The sequence below is a fragment of the Spodoptera frugiperda genome, chromosome 14 (genome assembly GCF_023101765.2).
Source record: "Spodoptera frugiperda isolate SF20-4 chromosome 14, AGI-APGP_CSIRO_Sfru_2.0, whole genome shotgun sequence".
NCBI lineage: Eukaryota > Metazoa > Arthropoda > Insecta > Lepidoptera > Noctuidae > Spodoptera > Spodoptera frugiperda.
In genome coordinates this window covers 4,156,859-4,180,475 of record NC_064225.1, presented here as the reverse complement: position 1 = coordinate 4,180,475, position 23,617 = coordinate 4,156,859, and the positions used below count along the sequence as shown (strand labels likewise).

Here is a 23,617-nt window from a genome sequence, read left to right as displayed (position 1 = left end):
TGTGGGTGGACGTCTTACGCTGCGCTTGTCGGTACGCCGTCTTCACTGGAGAATCTTTCAGTCCCAGCGGCAATCGGTTCTACGCGCTATGTGCCCTGCCCACTGCCCCTTCAGCTTGCTTATCCGCTGAGCTATGACAGCGTCTTTTGTTTTTTTTGCCGATCTCCTCGTTTTCTTTTCGATCTCCCAAAGAAACTCCGAGCATAGTCTTCAACTTTTAATAGTAAACATTTAATTTTAATAACAGTAATTTAGAGTAAAATTAATATGTATTTACTATAATGTGCCTACATTATGAATAATTACAGGCTATGTGTCGTTGGTAATGATTTTCATCAAATTCAGTTTCATTCCAAATATTTGATAGATGTATATGATTAGAATTACTAATCTGTAGCATCGCTGATTCAAATCGTTTATTAATTAATCACCATTTTAATGATCGTTGATTTCATTGCCTAATTTATATTTTTAACTAGCTCTGCCCGCGACTCCGCCCGCACGGATGTCGATCTTCGCGTGGAAGTTTTATTTCTCCATTTTGAGTTACTCTGACAAAGACATCTTATAAATATCTATTGGACAGATATGGCTAGGCCCATAATAATTAAGGAGATCCCTCTATTGAACCACTGCTGTTGAGCTCGCGTTCTGTAAATACTGCTTATACATATAAACACATCATTAAAATACAATATTTTATTATTATTTACTACCAAAATAATAAAATCTAAAATTGTTAAACCATTTTAAATCCATATATTCTCGAATAATTTTGAATATTACACCAAACTTCAACACGTTCTCGAATATATACTTCTTGAATATTACACCAGACTCCTCCACGTTGTAACCAAATAGTTTAACCTTACCTTAAGTTACTCTTGTAGTAACTGAGTCTGAAACTTGAAAGTCTGACCACAGTCTGACCGTGTTCTAACCTTAGTATCGGTTCCAGTAATTGGATTGTGAACGGCGATCGCATGGTATAAAATACCTTTACTTATATGCACAATATCTATGTTACATAAATGTATGCAGTACTGAGTTTATTTATCTTGGGAAAGAATATTCGTACTCGTATTGTCGCGTCTTTTATCTCTGAAGAGGTAGGCAGAGGTGCACATTAAGACAAGTAATGCCACTATACAATATACACGCACTTTTTACCATTTGTATTTTAAGTCCCATGTAAGTCTATTGCCATATACTGGGCCCAATTCCAAACTCCGTGAAAATTACGTTAAACCGAAAAAAAGCCCAGTAACACTTGCATTGTACAGTTTAGTTGTAAATAGTCGCTTCCATTCTATTCAGCGGCGGTATAGTTTGAGTATGTATATGTAGTAATTTGACTACAGAACATAGAATATACCTTCCCTCATAATATTCAATTCACACAAAAATAACCCAAGAATTCAATGCCTAATTTTCGCGAGAACAATAATAGGTACTGAGCAATACTGCAACCTACAAATTACAGAATTCTCACACAAAAGAAACAATTAGCAAAATACCTAAACATTAGGATCATTCCAAAGGGTTTTTATCCACAAAAAAGGTCTTTAATGGCCTTTTAAAATTAGGCTATTCACCTGAACAACAGCATTAATTCACAGAATGTTGTTCCACTGAATAATTTCTTAATCAACAGTAGCCTTTGTGTTGAATAATTGTGCTTTCTTCTATTCTTTTTGTTAGAAAGAGAATCGCTAGGTATGATGTAATGAGCTACATTTAGTCTGCGTTTGAAGGAGTACAATAAGACGGGAACTTGTGGTGGAGTTCTACTTAAGGTTTTAAATAAGTTGGGGAGTGAGTGAACCTAGAAGAGTATAATATCAATTGAGAGGTTCGTGTTACTATACATGAAGTGGAAATTATTGTAATTAAAAATTTCTCACAGATCAAAGAAAATCTATATGTATAGTTCATTTATATAGTTCTGATAGAATTTTCATTTGTTTACATACCTAAGCGCCTGTTTCACCACCTTCACCCGATAAACTTGTATGAAAGATAGTTCATACAAATTACGTTCTTGATTCAAATTTATTTGGGACATATGACGGCTATCCAGACATTATGAAACAGCCCATAATAATTATCACTTGAGCAAAATGAAGGCGAATTAATACCGAAAGGAAAAGAAAAAGAGAAATAAAAGGATGAGAAAAAAGTAGCGTATGATGATGTTGTTCCAGTGCACGTGGAAGAAGAACAATTAGTCTTCTTCATCCTATCAATATTTAATCAATCAAAAGATACCTGCACAAAACGACCAATGATGTCCGAATAAAATTTAAACGTACAAATAAATAAATTGAAATCACAAATCGTGAAAAAGGGTATCGTTATAGTAAAAGGCGATTGGCTACAAATTCTAGCACCCGTGTATATCAAACGTCAAAGTGACCCTTTGAGCATAATTTATCAACGCCACCAACTTGCTCAAGCATTAGGAGCATTTCTTTCCCTTTTTTGACTTGCAAAGAAGATAAATTGGCCCAATTTATATAAAAAAGGATGCAAAATAATATGTAAATAGCAATTTAAAGACGGACAATCTTAAAAAGTGAGATGTTTCTAGGAAATACTTGGATAACTTTAATCGCTCGTTATGCTGTTTAAAAGAATTTTATTCAACTTGCAATCTTCTTTTAGGCAATAAACTAAAAGATGATACCAATTTTCGTCGACTTAATCTAAACACCAAGTGGTGCCATTTGCTTGCCATCAATACCCTTAGTATGAGTTTGCTTTACTTTTAAAGTAATCACAACGAGAGCGCGTTCGACGCTTTGATTGGTGGGTTTATTCGAACCGACCAATCAGAGGATTACTTTAAAAGTAAAGCTAATTCATTCTAAGGGTACAGATTTGCTCGTTTGTTCCCATCCCATAAAATAGACAGTAAAAAGATTAGAAAAGTCGCAAAAAGCATACCGAGGCAAGACTAAGACCAACAAATCTTAGTTCAAGGCAAACTAATCCAAAGTGACACAAACCTATCTCACTGATGCGAATCTCTAAAAGCATTTAGTCCATATGCCAGTTACACCTAGTCACATAAGGTTGAATTTACAACGAATAACTGAATGGTAAAACCACAGCCCTCGAATCAAGTCTCTATCAAGCTAATACAATCATGTTGGAGCTGTATGGGAACTGAGTTCAACTGACACAGGTTTATAGGACGTTTGAAGTCTAGTGCGTGTGTGTATGAATGGACTGTCTTGTCAATGTCAGTATGGAATGGATGCAGGTTGATTTTTTGGGTGTTCGTTGGTTAAGTTTGGTTGGAGATTGCTGGTTAAATAAGAATGATGATGGGGTATGAAAATTTAAAATGGATTTAGTTCGTCTGTTAGGTAATGAAAAATATTAGACACGTATTTTTTATTTTATCTTATAAGACAACCATACTTTGAATAAAACGAATCATAGTTTAGGAGATCCCACTCCTAAACTATTCAAATCGATATATCTTCGAAAGTATTTGTTTTCGTTTTCAAGTCATGATAGAATCATGCTGCATCGTGTGTCGCGGAATGCTGTTCATGAATATGAGTCTCTAGCACGGCTTAAAACTAGTCGAGTTCCTCGTCAAACAGTTACATGAGTAAGCAGATAATATAATAATTAATTTAGTATGTCTTATAAAAGTTGGAATGATAATATTAAGTTTTTTTTTATATAATAACAGTAAACAAAAATACAGACAACTTTACGCGACAATTGAAATCATGGAAGTAAAATGTTCACTCCCTCCAATTCCTACCACAACTAGAGAAAACTTCTATACAACTTAAACCTCAATAAAAAACCAACCCTAAACTTATACCTATATAAAAATAAAATAACAAAATACATTCTTTGGTCGCAGGTACCGCACACTATGGAGAGGACAGCGTGGGGTCATTTCCGTACTTCGAATACAATGTGCCTCGGAATGTGACTACCGTGGTCGGACAGACCGCGTTCCTGCATTGTAGGGTTGAACAACTCGGCGACAAAGCGGTGAGTAAGATAGTTTATTTTACTTTAGTTTATTAGATGAAGTTGTGAAGATTTTTAAGAAGTTTGAAAATGTTTTGAGTTTGGGACGATGTTTTGTCTATCTTTAAGAGAAATTGGAACACTGAACAATGGAAAAAAAGAGAAAGGTGACCGACTTGTTGTTGACTTAACTTATACTCGTAGTTGGCCGCTCCTTAGGCGGCGAGTGCAAACATTGGAAGGAAACCTGGGCTAATAATTTCTTATTATAGGTCTGAAACCGCCAATCCGCATTGAGCAAGCCTAGTGATTAATGCTCAAAACCTTCTCCATGCAAGAAGAGACTTTGGTCAGCAGTGGCCTAATAGGCTGTTGGTGTGACATATGTATATGGTAATAAAAACAGTTACCCGTTTTTACGTATCACTAATAACGTATCAATAACAAACATTGTACACCTTAAGACAAAAGATACGAACTTTCGCTTTTTTCCTAAAACGGATAACATAATATGTACCTAATTTTTCCTTCTAACAAAGCTTCGTGCAAATAGATACTTTTTATAGCAGTTTAGCTGGAGTCAGCTAAACTCATAAAAGACCATTGACGGTGCATCGTGTCTGGACCGGAACCTCACACTGTCTTCATCTGTTCATCGCCTGAATCAGCACTAAAGATCACGATACACTGGTCTTCAAACATAATCCAGTTGAACAGAGAAGAAAACTTGAACCACCAATGACAGTTGAGCTTGTATTTTCTAGACATTATTAAGATTTAGAGGTCAATTTATATTGGGTTATCCTGTTTGGTGCTCTCTGCAACATTTGTTGCATGGTTCGCAGTCCGGCAATGCTCAATGATGGTTTTCGTTAGTATAGGGTGAATAAGGAAAAATGTTAGGTTATCCTGTTTTGTATGTTTATTTTTTTCTGTTAAGAGTATAAACATAGTCGACAAACATAGTAAGTATTTTTGTATTTTGTATGCAACGACAAATTGTATTTATCCCGAGAATGCATAATGTAGATGTGACTTTAATAGTCTTGCCCTATAAAAGTAAAGTTTAAATGAGCAGAAGGATCACCTGATGGTAAGCAATCGCTGCCGCCCATGGACACCCGAAACACTAGAGGCGTTACAAGTACATTGCCGACATTTAGGGGGTTAGGAATTTAAGAGTTGTTTTAGAATCGGGGATTGGGAAGATTAGATAGGACATTAAAAATTATCTCAAAAAAATCATGTTATCCGATCAATTAAACACAATTACTATCACCACCAGTCCACCACGCATTACCAACTAGACATCAACATTCCTTACAACAGACTACCAACACGACCTATACCAACCATCCCATTTCCACAACACATTTCAATCTATGACCAATTTCGATTGAGTAATTCACCCAACATTTTACCATGGGGCCACGACCGAACCACTCTAGCGTGCTATGGCTCATACTACGCCATGCTTATAATACATGTTTCATTAGCCACACGCTCACAATTAGATCGCTCTATGGTGTATTATGAATCGAATTTATGAGGTGTTGTGACTGCTTTGTTGGTCTCTTGGGTCATTCCAAGTTATTGGCTTCATTGCTTGCTGTTCCACGATATATTTTAGTATCGTCTATTAGATATTTTAATGCTTTATCAAGATGAAAGAGGCGTATGTGATTCTCAAAGTTCATCATCATCATCATATCAGCCAGTAGACGCAGCGTCAGCAGTGGATGTCTTAACGTCCACTACTGAACATAGGCCTCCCCCAATGGCTAACAGATAGGCCGGTTAAGAGCGTATAGGTCGCTCTTAACCGGCCTCTAGCGGCTCCCTGCGACCTTAATTAGGTCGTCTGTCCACCATGTGGGTAGATGTCCTGTCCTACGCTTGCAATTGCCAGTACGCGGTCTCCACTCGAGAACCTTTCTGCCGCTATGTGCCCTGCCAACTGCCATTTCAGCTTGCTTATCTACTGGGCTATGTCGGCAACTTTTGTTCTTTTGTGGATATCCTCTCGGGTTCGGTTCTTTTGCGAATATTCTCAAAGTTATTCCTTCATGATTCGTGGCACTTTAATATTATTTAGGTCAAATGGCTTTACTCGTGTGACCAGAATAACAGTTGATGTGTTAGGTGTGAAACATTACGAAGTGATGAGTAACAAACATACTACTTAAATACACTTGAAGTATGTAGTTTCGATATAAAAATTAGTGTAAACCTATTTGATCTTTGCTTTACTTATACATAGCTCTTTAAACGTTCTAAGCTATTTCAAAAACTGTTACACAAGTCAATCAATTGAAGACCCTTTTCAAAATTTCCCTTATCTAGCTAAAACACCAAAATGTCTATCTAAATCTAAGCTTGTCTCCTGAGATCTAACTACTCAGCATCTTTGTCAAAACCTATTTAGCTTTTAGACTGACATGGTCACTAACACTATCATTAGAAATTGAGACAGGATATTTACCATGTTTATTAGATTTTTCAACTTTCCGATATTTCGTCACAGTTGGAAGCGAATGATCATGATCAGTTCATCCGTGATTTGGCTTTGGCCGTCTCAAGTTCTAATGATAGACCTATTTAGCTATCAGGAGGCGAAACTAGACAGAATTCCGAAATGCATTTTTATATAAGTCAGGAAAGTTCTACATCAAAAAAACGCCATAAACATCTGCAAGCCATAACGAGCAGTTTTCCAACAAACCCTGCAAAGCAAAATGGACCTTACACATCTCCAAACAAAGTCCTATCAACAGGATCCTTTTCTCTCCATAATGCGTCCCATGTCCCATATTACCGCACCGAAAATACACTAGTATCAGGAATGGCGTAAGTGACATCGCTAGTGACCCTGACCTCTTTCCGATACTGCGGTATAGGCCCAATACTGTTAATAATGTTTCAATTAAACGCGTCAATCAATATGGCAGCAATTCAGTCAAGTGCGGTTAGTCACGTGATTTGAAATTGAATGGAGGTTTTTTTCACGTTGTAAGTCTATTAAGTGGGCTTTTGTAGGCGTTCAAGGATTGTGTAGTTTTTTTTTTTTATTAAATGTTTTATTTTGTTTTTTGAATTTATGAGAGCAGTTGTGGTATTTCATACATATAATGTAAGTGGCCACTGCTGACCAAAGGCATCTTCTCGCATGGAGAGGGTTTGAGCATTAAACACTACGCTTGCTCAATGTGGGTTGGCAATTTTAAACTTATGATTAGAAACTATAAGCCCAGGTTACCTCACGATGTTTTCCTTCACCGTTTGTCAGTAGTATCTAATTAATCTTAGAACGTACGTAAAACTCAGAAAACTTCACATTGGTATTTGCCATTGGTAGGTTTCGAACCCGCACTCTCATGCATGAGAAGCGGGCATTTTAAACCTCGGGGCCACCACGACTTGTTGTGGTCTTTAATTAGGATTATATACTGAGTATTATATGTCGCGTAATATCGTTTTTTTTTTCTTCAAATAAAATAAAATGAGATAAACTATTGCAAACAGACTTCATCCAGCTACTAGGGAACAAACAACGCTACACGTATCATGAAAATAGGACCTTAAACAAACAAGTAATAAGGTTGCAAAATGTAAATTAATAGACTACAACCCATGTTCTGGATATTCATGGACAACGGAGTGACACAAGCTGTTGCTCCCTTGAGTATAACATATTAGATTATCGCATAACAATTGATACGTCCGCACTCAACCGTTAAGTTAGGTAGACCGTAGTCTGTAATCCAGAGAGCTTGTTACACAATTTTGAATACGTAGTGAAACATGGAGGTAATTTTCATTTTTGTTTTAATATTGAACGGATAAACAACTGAGGGCTTAGTAAGAGTTTGTTTTACCGATGAGACTGAAATGAGACGGCGTTCGGCGGCGTTCTGATAGGTCAGCTCCCAAGAACCAACCAAACAGAGTATCAAGCGCCGTCTTGTTTCGATCTCGTTCAACAAAAAACAAACTTATACTAATGGTACTGTATTCTAGCAGTTTCGCCATGTACGGTGGTGTGGGTAGACCGTAGTCTGTTATCCAGAGAGCTTGTTACACAATTTTGAATATGTAGTGAAACACGAAGGTAATTTTCATTTTTGTTTTAATATTGAACGGATAAACAACTGAGGGCTTAGTAAGAGTTTGTTTAACGATGAATGAGACCGAAATGAGACGGTGTTCGACGCTCTGATTGGTCAGCTCCCAAGAATCAACCAATTGGAGCGTCGAACGTCGTCTCGTTTTGATCTCGTTCAACGAAAAACAAACTTTTATTAATGGTACTGTATCCTAGCAGTTTCGCCATGTACGGTGGTGTAGGTAGACCGTAGTATGTAATCCAGGGAGCTTGTTACACAATTTTGAATATGTAGTGAAACATGGAGGTAATTGTAATTTTTGTTTTAATATTGAACGGATAAATAACTGAGGGCTTTGTACGAGTTTGTTTTACTGATGAGACTGAAATAAGACGGCGTTCGATGCTCTTGTTGGTCAGCTCCCAAGAACCAACCAATCAGAGTATCAAACGCCGTCTCGTTTCGATCTCACTTAACGAAAAACAAACTTATACTAATGGTACTGTATCCTAGCAGTTTCAGTAGGTAGACTGTAGTCTGTAATCCAGAGAGCTTGTTACACAATTTTGAATATGTAGTGAAACATGGAGGTAATTTTCATTTTTGTTTTAATATTGAATGGATAAATAACTGAGGGTTTAGTACGAGTTTGTTTTACTGATGAGACTGAAATAAGACGGCGTTCAACGCTCTGATTGGTCAACTTCCAAGAACAACCAATCAGAGCCTCAAAAGCAGTCTTGTTTTGATCTCGTTCAATAAAAAACAACACATACTAATGGTACTGTATCTTAGCAGGGTCGCCATGTACGGTGGTGTGTATTCGAATACAATATATTTATTACTGGAAAAAAAAAACAGATTACATACATAGTTATGTAGGGTGACTGGTAATTAGTGAGCGATATTTAAACACGTGATTGTACTCATGATTACAAACAACTTTCCCAAAGAATTTTTTTTTGTATTAGTGTTATTTTTATCATTTGCATTTGCAATCACCTGACAAAAGCATTAATGTTAAACTACACAATCAACTTTATAATAGGATAAATAAAGGTCAAATTCTTCTAAGCACTAATTCTCAACTACGACACACTTTCAACCACAAAAATAAACACCACAGAGTGATGAATATAGAGCGTTCTACTTTCACACAATACCAGTACACTAACAAAGAGCCTAGTATTGATTATTAGCTATTTTAGCGCCACAATCTGCAGTAGAAGCTTCGAGAAGTTTGTTCAATAAATTATTCATACAAATGTTTAATTTTAATTAAAACTGATCGAGTATTTGTTTAGTTATTTTATGATTGAGTGGGGTTGGGTGAAATTGTTTGGTTTACAATGTGACCTCACGTTTGTTATTGTGCAAATGGGTGTATACAAAATTAAGAAGTCTGGTCATTTTAGTATGTGTGATTTAATTTCTTTACGTTCAAAGCCTTTTGCTGAATAGGAACTTTTTACTTCTGTGACCTTTTTTGAAATTTAAAGACCTGACCTTTAAATGTGGGAGAGCCGTGCTTTGGCATGAGCTGGCTCGTTTGGAATGATAGCACGGCCTCACAGAAAACCGACGTGAAACAACAAATAACGCATGCTTTGTGTTTCGTAGTGGGAGTGAGGTTACCGGTGGCCCAATTATCCCCTTTCCCAATCCCCGATTCCCAAACAACCCTTAAATATCTAACTCCCAGAAGGTCGGCAACGCACTTATAACACCTCTAGTCTTTGGGTGTCCATGGGCGGCGGCGATTGCATACAATCAGATGATTCGCCCACTCGTTTACCGATTCTAAGTTTTATTATTAGCTAGTATTGACTGCCTTTGGTATGTGTGTGCAATAGTCCGCGTAAACTCACATTAAATTCTCAACATACACAAACAAAAACAAAATAAACAAAAAAAAGCATCTGTCCCAGAAAAAAACAATTGGAACTCCGACAAAAAGTTTGTTAGCATAAAATTCAACACGTTTCCTTTAAATTTGAAAACGATGAACGAATTTGCGAGCTCTGAATTAATAAGTAGCCCGCCTTGACGGGACGTGCTATGGCGAATTCAAATTGGGTCAAGGGAATAAAGAATGGGAAATGGCAGTAAGCAAGTTTTCCTTTTGTTACAGGTATCTTGGATTAGGAAAAGAGATCTGCATATATTAACTGCTGGCATCCTGACTTATACATCGGATCAGCGGTTTCAAGTAAGTTCCTTTTTTGTTAAATATTTAAATGGACGACCTTTGGAACGATGTGAACTACGTTTTGTATGCTTTGGATTGTTATATTTTTGTGGTCTAACAACTCTGAGGGGGCTTTTCCATCAGAGATGTAGCTATGCTACGAAGATGTAATAGCTAAGCTGTGAAACAATGAGACTGTTTCCACTGATACTAAGCTATGTAGATGTGTGATTCCTCACACATCTACAGGAGAAGCCATCTATAGCACACATTCATAGCGTGTATCCATAGCACGGATCTTTCCATATAAAAAATATAACTTAGCTGAGTCCGTTTCCACCAGTACTAGGTTATGTGTACCAATGAATATGAATGGTGGAAGCCAAATGCATCCATAGCAATGTAGCGTATGTAACGTTTTCTTCTACGATACTAAATTTTATACAGGGTGTAAACGGAACTCCCAAACACCGCAAACGGATGATGGTAAAAAATAGTTCTTATTTTCAAAAACTTAAAGAATTCAATGTTTATTCTATTTTATAATATGTAGTTGTAATCAACTGCTGTAAGACTGATGTTGCATGAATAACACTAAAACAAAAACGATTAAAATTATAATAACAATAAAATTTCGTAGCGTTTTTTTTTTCGAGAGCGTTCCGTTTATACCCTGTATACATGAGACACTAAATTTGAGCGGTAGTGTGATTTCCGCCGGTCAGGCCCGGCTGTCATCCTAATTTATGTACGGAAATTCAGTTTGCATACATACGAGTATAAGGTTGGACGTATATATGTACAGTAAGACATACAGACGATTTAAATTCTGTTCTTGATGTTGAGTTTTGCTTGACTAAAGTACAGCTGTAGTCTTAGTACAAGTTTGCATTATGTTGAACAAAAAAAAACGAAACTGTTCAGCGCTCTGATTGGTTGCTTCATTCGAGCTGGTCAATCAGAGCGCCAAACCAGCTCGCGTTTCGATTTCATTAAACGTATAATGGAAACTTGTACTAAGGGTAGGGGAAGTCCGGGAGAGTAGAACCACTTTTAATATAAAATACCATAATTATTTGTTTATTGGGTTTAGAGAATCGATTATACACTTATGTGATGCCTTACTTTAGTAGGTATATTTGTGCTTAATTATATTGCTAATAAATGCGCTAGTAACATTTTATTGGCATTTTACTAAAAAATGAAAAATGAGTCAAGTCTCCCTACCAACAGGGACACTTGAACCGAGGTATGGGGAGAGTTGACCATATTGTTTTTGTGGAAAATAAAAATCATTTTCGGCTTCAATCATAGTTTTAATATCTTATCTTATACACTAATTAACTTGTTTTTAATACTGCTATCAAAGAAAATGTAATTCTTATTTTCTTCTTATAGATTCGTCATGTCTGTCTGTCTGTCTGTCCGTCCGTATGTCACAGCCATTTATTTCCGAAACTGTTGGGCCTACATAGTTGAAACTCTGTAGGTTGATGTATTTTGATAACCGCTATCCGAATTTTGAATAAAAATTAATAAATTTAAATATTAAAGGGCACTCCATACATGGAACTGATTCAAAAAAAATTTTTTTTTCAGCTAACCTATCCGTGATGGGTGTCTATGGATAGGGCTTTAAAAAAGGCATTAAGGTTCCTAAAACCATTTTTCGTCAAAATCAACCGTTTGAAAGTTAGACGCTTCCAAAGTGAAAAAATTAGTGTCCCCCCCCCTCTAACTTTTAAAATAAGAGAGTGAGAAAACTAAAAAAAATATATGCTGTAGATTTCAATAGAAACTAACAACGAAAATTGGTTTGAACGAGATATCATTATTAGTTTTTAAGAAATAAAACATTTTAAAAAACCGCAAATATAACTTTGTCGTTCATACAAACACTATGCAAAACCAAGTTATTTTATAACTTTTATATTGTGGCATCTACTTGCTACTACGGAACCCTTCATGGGCGAGTCCGACTCGCACTTGGCCGGTTTTTTTTTATAAAATTGTTTCAAAAATGCCATATTTATTTTTCAAGTTTGTCGAATAGAAGCGCCTCCCTTAATTTCATCTATGGCATTTTGCAATTCCATTTTTGTGAGTTTTTTTCGTTTGCGAGCATTTTCAGGAGGCTTGTATTGAAAAGGCATCGTACAAGTTGGCACTGCAAAAACAATAAATTATATTAAGACAGAAAAAATATACTAAGTAGGTATAATTTCCCTGCACAGGGAGACATGAACCACTGAGCAAGTCTCCCGCAACCACCCTGGTGCAACTCTCCCGCTCACACTAATTCCCAATTTAGTTTATGACAAACAAAAACCGTTGATCGTAGAGAAAAAACACTAAGCACATGTCAAACTACATTTGTTTGGCAATATAATAATATCAACACACAATACGTACCTCAATAAATACGACAGCAATCACAAAACTACTTAAAACAAAAAAATATACTCCGCAGCAACAGAAACACGTTTTACATTGTCACTGACGAACCACACCACTAAGATGCAAAATGGTTGCATACTTATGATTGGCCTCTTGAGTGCGACCAATGAATGTTTTGACGTTTCGTTCGCACTAAATCCAAATACAATTTTGAAAGGTGGTTCAACTCTCCTACCTGGGCAAGTCTCCCGGTTTTCCCCTACTGACCACGAAATCTCTAACTACTTATTAATCACAACTAAGGCAGGTACTATAAATAATGATATACGATTAAAATAGGTACTTAAAGGTAAACATGTTATTTCCACAACGATTATAATTTACGTTCCAATCGCACCATCTTATAATTAAGACCTATATCATAAACGGAGGTTTACAACCAACACTATTAGACCTTCCATACAAGTTCAGCTATTCACTAAAGATAACGCCTAACTTCAATACGATATCTCCCAATCTGCAAATTGAATCTCCAAAGGAACCCTCACATAGCTCAAAGTGGAACTAGTGGTTTTAGAACTTATGTACTTAGCGATAGAGATCTGTTTCCGTTAACAAAAGTAAATCTGTTTCTCCCAGGTGATCAGGCCGGAGAAGTCAGAAAATTGGACGCTTCAAATAAAATTCCCACAAGAGAGAGACGCGGGGATCTACGAATGTCAAGTGAATACAGAACCGAAGATGTCTTTGGCTTTTCAACTGAACGTCGTTGGTAAGTCCAATTATAGTAATTACTTTAATTTCTAATCTTTTAGACGGCCGTACGTGACTGAAAGTTGAAGGAAAATGATTTTGTTAAACGTAGTTAGGGTCCAATTAATATTTTTGGGAAACTTTGCTTGGGGAAAGCGGGATGGAAAAAGTGGAATGAGAATTTTTCTTTTTTTATTGTTTTAAAATTTTTATTACTTTATTATTTAAGCCTACCATTGTAGTAGTATTAACATACACTTCAATAAAACTGGAATTTGCGTTAAAATTCTTAGAATACCATATTTTATTCCAAAATTCTCAAAATGGATTCCGACAAGACAACCAATTGTCTTCAAATACTTTAGGCCCTAATTTTGGGAATTTCACCTGAAGCCCGAAATCCTTGCCTTTGTTTTTTTTTTTCAATTTTGATATTATAGTGCAAACTACCAATAGAATCACTGGCAAACAATAAAAGAACCATAATTGACCCACCTTTAAAAAATTTACGATCAACAACGAACGAAACAATCTCATAAAAAAACAACGTAATTTCTCCAAAAAAAACTTATCAGAACACAATACCACTCGTTGAACAATCCCAAAGTATAAAGACATGACGATAATAAAAAGAAATGTTTGCTCTCTTCCAAATGAAGGTGACAACGTTCTTCAGAAGTCTAATTTTATCATCCGCAATGCAGAGTCGTTAACAGGAGTTTTTATAACAAAACATACAAAAGCCAGTGAACAATTCTTAGCAAAACGAAATTGTTTTGCTCTTATTTTCAAATATTTTGCTTCGGAATTTTCTTGCTTTACTCCCAGCTGAGGTCAATCGTTTGAAAAGCCATTTAAGTCGTCACGCCAGTCGTTTCCTGATTGATTAGAAACATGAAACTACTTTCGTTTGAAATTGTTTATCACCAAAACCATCTTGAGTGGTTGTTTTTGTTTTATGTGTGTTTGAATGGCTTTCGATTTTGACTTCCTCGGTGTAACAGGGAATTAAATTATTTCTCCCATTGTCAACTTCAGCTTGTTATTTGTTCCGTGGCTTCATTAAATTTTGTACGTCGTTAAAAATTTTAAGTGAAATACGAAATTTATTTCGAACTAGCTTTTGCCCGCGACTTCGTTCGCGTGGAATAGTGACTTCCGGCAAATTTTTGGTTTTAACCACATAGTTCCCGATCTCGCGGGATCTCTTCAAAAATGAGATGTGGAAGATATTCCAGGGAACTCTTCAAAAATCAACATAATGAGCTCTGCGTTTGAATTTAATAGATGTATACTCACTTAGGGCATTGAAAAAATAGTTTAAAAACGGACTTAAACTAACTTAAAACTAAAGAAAGCTACGAATTACGAATTTATAACAATTAAAAAAGAAACTATATTACAACCTATCCTCTATGCTATAATAACCAAGCTTAAACTAAATAATTTAAAAGAAACGACTTAAATCTAATCTAATTAATTTATAAATTAGACTTACAATTTTATTAAAAAAACTAACTACAGTAACTACTAATAATCGATATCAAACTAAACCTACGTTAAATAGTTTAACCAAAACACCAGGAAAACCCAACAAATAAACTTATTAATTGACAAATACAACGAAACCAATTTAGAATATACGAAACAGCAGGACCACTACAGACAAATCGACACCAGCAATTTATACTACGCTAACTCGAAATTTAGAAAAAACTTTTTTTATGCCAAGTTGCTTAAAATGTGTGTTTACATACGTCATAAAAAAATTGAGAAGAAATATGCAAAAATAAGAAAGTTACAAATCTTATAAAACGCTAAGTAAAGGTACTTTTTGAAATCACTCGATTTATATTACGCCAACTATTATTAGCGGAGTGTGCGCGGGGATCACTTTGGTCAAAGTTCGTGCAACACTGCACTAACTCATAGTTAGCGTAGTTTAGTGCGTTCGTGTGTATACTTGTTCGTCTGTAAAATGAACGACTTAGCGACTTTTACATAGTAAATACTTATGTGTTAACGTATTAATTAGTTTATTAATGGTACGTTGACTATTATTTTTGTGAGTAAGTACATGTTCTTTATAAAATATTGAAATCAATCAAAAAAAATGCATCAGATGATTGATCATGCACTACGACGTCCCGTACTACACTACGCTAACATAAGTTAGACGTGTATAAGATGTAAATTTTTTTGATGAATTACGTTTGTATACGGCTAACCTGCGCTAAATCAAAAAATAGAAATAATTAAGAAAATATAAATATGAGATATTACAATGAATAAATTTAATATTAAGCATACCAAATTTCAAAAAAGTATCTTAATTAATGTAAAAGTTATCACGTTTTTCCCTTTAAACGCCTCTACTGTAAAGTACGCTTTTTGAGTTAGCGCAGTATAAATTGCTGGTGTCGAAATAATCATACGACTGATAATACACTTTTTCTACGATAGTACCGAAGCGCTCGGCCGATACCCAACCAAATGAATGTAACGAAACCATAGCGCGATCTATTTCGATCCCAACGCCATCTATCGAGGATAAAGACAACTTGGATTATTTATTTATACTCCGTTCGGGCATTTTCTTTGTACTAAAAGTTTAATTATATTGATATTATTTTTTTCATACCTTTTTACTATTTATTTACTTTTTTTCGATGAATTAAAACAATAACATGAACCGAAGTCGTGTAACGATCGACATAGAATTATCTATACTCCGTTAGAGCATTTTCTTTGTACTAAATGTTTTATTATATTGATATTATTTTTTTCATACCTTTTTACTATTTATTTACTTTTTTTCGATAAATTAAAACAATAACATGAACCGAAGTCGTGTAACGATCGACATAGAATTATTTATAAATAATTTATTTCTTATTTTTATTTTTTGATTTTTGAAATAAAAATATATCTATGTCCTTTCTAAGGTTCTAAACTATATCTGTACCAAATTTCAACCAAATCCGTCAAATAGTTGCGGAGATTAATGGTATAAGCATAGAATGTTCGACGTGATTCTTTAATTTGACATAACTTTTTTATTTATGAACCGATTGACATGAAACAAACACTAAATGTAAATTTAAGCATCCCACAATATATTCGTGAAAACCGCATCCAACTCGGATCAGCCGTTTCTGAGATTAGCGCGCACAGACGAACAGACAAACAGACAAACAGACAAACAGACAAACAGACAAAAAAAAAGTTAATTACATTTTTGGGTTCGACATCGACATAACAATAACCCCTGCTGTTTTTTTTATTTTTATTTTCAATGTACAGACAGCACTTTTCTACGATTTTATTATATGTATAGATAAATTTACAAATTATATTTCGATATAAATAAAAGACGAAATAAAACGAGCCATATATTAATGTGGGTTATATTCATTTTACATACATCTGACTGCGTCGTTGGTCGAGTGGTCGCAAGTGCGACTGGCAGACAAGGGGTCCCGGGTTCGATTCCTGGGTCGGGCAAAGTATTACTGGGCTTTTTTCGGTTTTTTGAAAATTTCTCAGTAGTAGCACGAAGTCTGAAATTGTGCCCAGTATATGATAATAGGCTAACCCCCTATTACATGGGACTTATAACACAAATGGTGAAAAGGGTCGCGCAATGCTGCTATACAATGTACACCCACTTTGTACAGCGGCATTGCGTGACGTAATGTGCATCTCTGCCTACACCTGCGGGGATAAAAGGCGTGACGTTGCAAACCAAAATTTACACTCATACTCTCATGATCCATTTACCCTATTTACCTTCATCTCAAAGGGGTAGTAGAAACTACAGACACACTAATGATGACAACACAAGAAAACTTACAAAATAGACCCACTGAACTCCAAGATTGACATCTCAAATCCAGAACTAAAACATCAAGTAACTTGAATGAGCCATGACCTAAGCGAAATAGCGTTCATCACTGATGCAAGCTAAGTTTAACCGCAAACTTTACAACTACATACAATACAAAGGCTAAAACTGGCATCATTTGACATTGCAATTTTCCAAGCTTCCTTAGCACTTATGCCTTGTTTACACTACTCTGGTATCTTGGTCGAGTTGTGAGTATTTAGTTTCTCTTTTTGTATCAAAATCGAAGCGAGAGAGAGCTACTAAATAAATATTCGTAAATATTCTCATTATCATCATCATCAACAACCTATAAGTGTCCAATGTTGACCAAATGCCTCTTCTCACAAGGATTAAGCATTAATCACCAAATTTGCTCAATGCAGTTTGCCAAGTCCAAATTTTCACACGATGGTTTCCTTCACATTATATCACTGGTGTCTAAATAATCGTAGAAATTAAGTACATACAACTTGGAAGATGTACTTACTAAGTTTCAATATCGCTCGCTCGCTCATACATAAGAAGCGTGTGTTTTAATTTAAACCTCTTTTTAAATTGACGCCTCACTTTAAGATTTTATTATTATTTCCTGTGTCGTAAGTGCGTTTACAAACATACAAGTCCACACACACATTTATAAATACTTGCTACTCGACCAAAACACTAGCATAGTGCAAACAAGGCATTAATGTTGCGCTGTCTTGCCTTGCTTCGCCTCACTTGAGCCGTTCTAATGACACGGCAAAACATGCTACCAAACTTGAATATTTACGAAGTGGGTCAAACGCTAAAGATGTTTTTAGAGTCTTTGGGTGTCACAAGAACTTTTGATTTATCAGACTATTTTGGTAAGATCATAATGAAAGACGGATTCGGTGTTGAAATTATTAATGAAGATGAATTTGTTTTTGATGATGATTTTCTTGAATAAATCTTGTTTTGTTTTTGTTTTTGGAGTTAGCCTTTATAAAAGTTCGGATTTTAACCAGATTCATTATTGTGGAAACAATTGTCATTTGTCTTCCAAGACATATTAGCATTTGTTTTATTTTAAACGTTGCCCCACACTAGGATTTTCTCCTGTGTCGTAGATGCGTTTACAAACATACAAGTTCACATGCACATGACACGAAACTCAAAACAACAATTTGCGGATCACACAAAGAGTTGCTTCGTGCGGGAATCAAGACCGCTGCACGATACGCAGCAGACGGTTACCCAGCCACGGCGCCAACCGTGCAGTCATTCTTAGTAATCTTTTAGTTGAAAAATTGTATTACCTATTTATAGAAGTCTAGGCTAGAAGTAGGTAATCTAGTAGGGTAGAAGATCCTTTATACATTGTCTAATATTAGTGGTACAAATACAATAAATAAAATTGTACCTAGATTCAAGTGCTATGGATAAAACTACTTTTGGTAAGCTATTTTTATCTAACAAACCTAAATCCATTCAATATCCAATACAAAAATTGTCCTTTAAATCAAACAGAATAGATAAAACCAATGGCGATGGTTCTGCTCTAAATACCAAGGAGACCATTATTTAGTTAGAAAATAAAGATAAAAATATTAGACTTAGAAAAACATACTTATTTGCTCTCATATATAATGGAATAAAAGCAATATTATTACAAAGTAATGCTAAAGAAATCTGCAATCAAATATGAGTTTTATTCAATAAGTTTTTAGATACGAAATCTAATAAAAGCTTTTCAGCTGAGGGCACGCAATGATAAAATATAATTATGTTTCATGACGTCGTTATTTGAGATCACAGTAAAACCTATTTACACGTAAAATGATGGTAATAGTGTCGTAATTTAATTCATACTTTGGCATGCCACAATAACATTATATTTATGTCTGATATCTCACTTAAAATAAACGATAACATCAAAATAATGTATATATTCATTTACATCTCTCATTTTAAAAGGTATCTCTGGAAAAGGTAAATGATTTCTGCTTTCGAGTATGTTTTTTATGGTAAGCTAGTAAGCGAGTAGATGGATCACCTGATAGTAAGCAATCGCCGTCGCCCATGGACACCCGAAACACCAGAGGCGTTAAAAGTGTTTTACCGGCCTTATAGGGGTTAGTAATTTAAGGGTTGTTGAGAAATCAGGGATTTGGAAGATTAGGAGGGGGATAATCCGGTGACTTCACACACACAACGAAACACAACGCAAGCGTTGTTTCACAGCTTTTCTGCGAGGTCGTAGTATCACTCTTGTCGAGCCGGTCCATTCGTGGCCAAGCATGGCAGTTCCACACTTCATGTGTGACACATTTTCCGCCATACTCAGAGTCATTTGATGGCTACTTAACCCAGTCCTTAGTGATTGTTTTCGGAACAAAATCGTTACTAACGAAATTGAGTGTGGCAGAATGTCTTCTTATAATTCGTGGTTTAATCGAGTTCCTCAGTAAAGACTTGTTTTAATATTGCGTAGGTGTTACTTTTACCCAATAAAAGGGTAATCAACAAGAGAAGAATTCAGATATTTTCGCGACACTCAAAGGCGAAAAGTTTCCAAGATATCTTTGTTTACCCCTTTGAGAAAAACAAATCTTCTTTAATTATCTTTTTACTCTAACATTTCCGATCTTTTCCTCGCAAAAGTTTTTATAATAAATCCTTATTTTTTTCACCCTTGTTTATTTTATTAGCCGTGTCTAAAGAATCTATTTGCATGTACCCCTCTTGAACTTTCCAAATCCTCCGATAACAATGTGGAATGAGGGTTTCAACCTTGGCCAGATTTAATCTTGTCCTAATTTTTTCTTCATCGTTTTAAGAGGCGTTTTCTGTCTACTGTATACGTGCTGTATCACGGTTAGGAGGTACTTCATTGGCTCTTATGTCTTTAATATCTTAACAGACAACATCTTTTGCGAAATTAGGACGATGAAAGAGAAAGTTTGTTTTTTCTCTTTCACCGATTATACAATACCCTTATGTATTCATAGAATTATTATTGTTATGTAAAACACTTGGGTTATTAAGAATTTTAGCCGTAAGAGCTGAATGGATTTGGTGAACATTTTTCATATTACGATTGTGATTTGAATTTGAAATGTCCTTACGGTCTTAATGTTGTAGATTTGGTTTAATGGTAATTCCGCAGTACTTACCTAAGGCAAAATTTAGTCTCGAAATTGTCTACTCCGTAAAACACTCCGAACGAGTTGTTAAAAAATGTATGACGCTATTCTAAATGTATGAAAGTATTCTTACTTAGGTTGAATATTTTGTTCCCTAAATTACTCTTGGGAATAACTAAGTGAATTCATTAACGAATTTTCTGATGAATATTTTGTGACTTCGGGAAATTTCGGGGCTGAATAAAAAATCTTAATCCGATTTCATTTTCTAATTAGGAATACTTAATATTGAAAAATGTTTTTTAGTAAGCGTTGAGACTAGAAATATTATATTGTCAGTTTTGAATACAATAATGGTTTCCTAGAAACTTGTGTAGACTTAACTTGACTAGACTGCCTTTGTTGGTCGAGTAGTCGCCATTACGATTGCTGGGCAAGGGGTCTCGGGTTCAATTTTTTTTTATACTTATAAGATGTCATTTGGCCAACATCACCACGATTCCCGGGTCTGGCAAAGTATTCCTGGGATTTATTCGGTTTTCCGAAAATGTCTCATTAGTAGCACGAAGTCTGGGTTTATGCCCAGTATTATGGCAATAGACTCGCCCCCTATTACATGGGACTTATAATACAAACCGTAAAAAGTGGGTTTACATTGATGGAACTTATAATACAAATGGTGGAAAGTGTATGTATGTATGTATGTACAATGTACATTGTACAGCATTACTGCCATAATGTGCACCTCTGCCTACCCCTTCGGGAATAAAAGGCATGTCAACACAAAAAAAATAATAGAAACTTGTGTAATGGTAGAAATAGCAACAAAGTTCTTCAATTTAATTAGCTTGTATCTCAAACAACTAATTTCCCCAAGGATTTGTTCTACTTCCACTACATTTAATACAAATAGTGGTTTCATACTTACATCTGAAGTCCTTACAGTATGCTGTTCCTTGTTCATTATTCTGGTTTGGGTTAAACTGTAGCCTGGAAAAAGAATGACCACTTCTAAATTAGATGGTTAGTCTGTAAGACAAATACATATATGTGACAACATAATTATGCTAACGCAAATTGGTACAGATTTCAGATTGAACATATTATCCACATTAGTAGAGAAACAAAAGTCATCTTTGAAGTTCAAAATACAGGCATTATAACAGCCTGTCTCCCATGGAGTAGGCAGAGACAATGTAACGCCAATTGCTACGAATCTTACATTCTTCTTTCGCTTTATCAACAGTCATCAGTCTTTCAGGTCGTTGGTTAAAACTAATTTTAATTTGGCCCTTCTTTAATATATCGCCATTTTGGTCGCTACCACAAAATTGTACCGACCAAAATATCCCATTCCAACATTGTTCTTAATATTTATTTAATCCATTGATTGCTACAGTTGGCTATAGACGACAAACAATTTATACCTACTTAAGAGATGACACGTTCTTGTCGGTTATACCTGACAGTGGTGAAAAACAAATAATACTAGTATTGTGTTAACAAGGTAAATCTATAAATAAACTATTAATTAATATCTATTCTCTTTTCTTGTTAACAGAAGCGAAAGCGCACATCCTCGGTCCGGTCGACCTGTACGTGAAGACTGGCAGCTCTTTGTCACTAACTTGTATACTTAGCCAGGGCCCACACGACTTGGGCACGATATTTTGGTATAAGGGTAAGTTATTTTTACATTATTATTAACTACATTATGATAACCATATTTTATTAAATTAATTATTTATTCTGAGAGTTTTCTGTAAGAGCAAGCCGAACTCATCTGGTATTTTTTTAAGTAATTTTTGACGTGTAAAAGAGCACTTCTGTAGCCTATTTGCAAAATAAATTCACTGTATGACTACGTACTGTATGACTATAAAGACTTGCTCGCGTAATAAAGTAACTTGTCTAATTTCAAGCTAACATACGTTGTCTATTAGTCCCTAACGTGGCTTGAAACTAGTCAAGCTACATAGTCAAACAACAAACCAAATCGTATTTATTTCAATTAAAATATTGTGTATTATTGTTTTTACCATTGTTCAAATAGTAACATCTGAAATGCAAAAAAAAAGCGATCAAAAACATTCAATGTTATTGTTACATGTGACATCATATTGCAGTTTAAATAAATCTGTATTTTTATTGTCAACCAGTTAAATAGACTCTTGCTATTTATTTAGCTATATTCTCGAAAATTTAAAATAAAATAGTAATACATTAATTTTGTTGTATGCGGACATTATTTTATACGTTGTTTTACAAATACAGTACAATATTTCTAAACAAGATTTCAAACAGTATAACATTGAAGTAAAATTATTCATTTTTTTTTTAACTCACAGTTTACTCACGTAAAGCTCTACTAGTTTCGAGTCACTAGAGTAGGCTGCGCACGCTGCTCATGATGAAGAGCTTCTTTGTGATACGTGAGTAAACCGTGATTTTTATTTAATCTAGTATGTCTCACGACAGTTCATATGACATTATAACAAAATTAACCTAACCACTCTTTCAACAGGATCAAACATAATAGAATATAAGGAACTAGAAGAGAATGAGTTGGTTGAGGAACCGCCTCGAGTGAGGCTAAAGACGGAGTGGACGGAGCAGCTGACGTCACGGCTGACAGTGGAGAAGCTCTTGCCTGGCGACAGCGGGAACTATAGCTGTGTGCCCACTATGGCTGAAGCTGCTTCTGTTAATGTGCATGTTATAAACGGTCAGTAGAAAAAGAGTTTTAATTGGTAATTGGTGCCTTTGGGTGTTGCAAATGTCACTCAAATTCGCATCGATTCAATTTTCTGGGTCGTTGATAAACATTTGGAGCTTAGAGACGATACCAGCGTAATTGATAAAAAATACCTTTGTACCGACTACACAGTTGACTAGGTGGCTGGGCGACTGGTTGCCGTGCAGTTTGTAGCGGGTTAGATTCCCGCACAGAGCAACTTATAATGCCACAAATTGTTGTTGCATGTACGCACCCACGACATAGGAGAAAATCCTGGAGCAGGGCAAAAATAAAAAAAGAAATGCCCAGTAATATCCTATTAAAACCAATAGTGATTTTATTTTTTGGTGACTAGCCACACTACTTCAGCTCAACCCGAAAATCCCGTCACTTACAACCAGTTAATCAACGACAAAGTTACAAGTTTAACTTCAGTTTAAACAGCAT

The 23,617-nt window shown here is 35.4% G+C and overlaps 1 protein-coding gene and 1 long non-coding RNA gene across 2 annotated transcripts in view; both read left to right on the top strand.

Annotated features, from left to right (window-relative positions):
- LOC126911422 (uncharacterized) overlaps positions 1-23,617 on the top strand; it is a 380,164-nt gene that overhangs the window by 286,486 nt on the left and 70,061 nt on the right. The gene's annotated exons all lie outside the window — the stretch shown is intronic.
- LOC118279290 (zwei Ig domain protein zig-8) overlaps positions 1-23,617 on the top strand; it is a 171,577-nt gene that overhangs the window by 146,185 nt on the left and 1,775 nt on the right. The window contains exons 3-7 of the mRNA XM_035598943.2: positions 3,887-4,020; positions 10,234-10,311; positions 13,327-13,459; positions 21,995-22,114; positions 22,958-23,158. Coding sequence (XP_035454836.1) covers positions 3,887-4,020; positions 10,234-10,311; positions 13,327-13,459; positions 21,995-22,114; positions 22,958-23,158 — 666 coding nt within the window. The remainder of the gene's footprint in view (positions 1-3,886; positions 4,021-10,233; positions 10,312-13,326; positions 13,460-21,994; positions 22,115-22,957; positions 23,159-23,617) is intronic.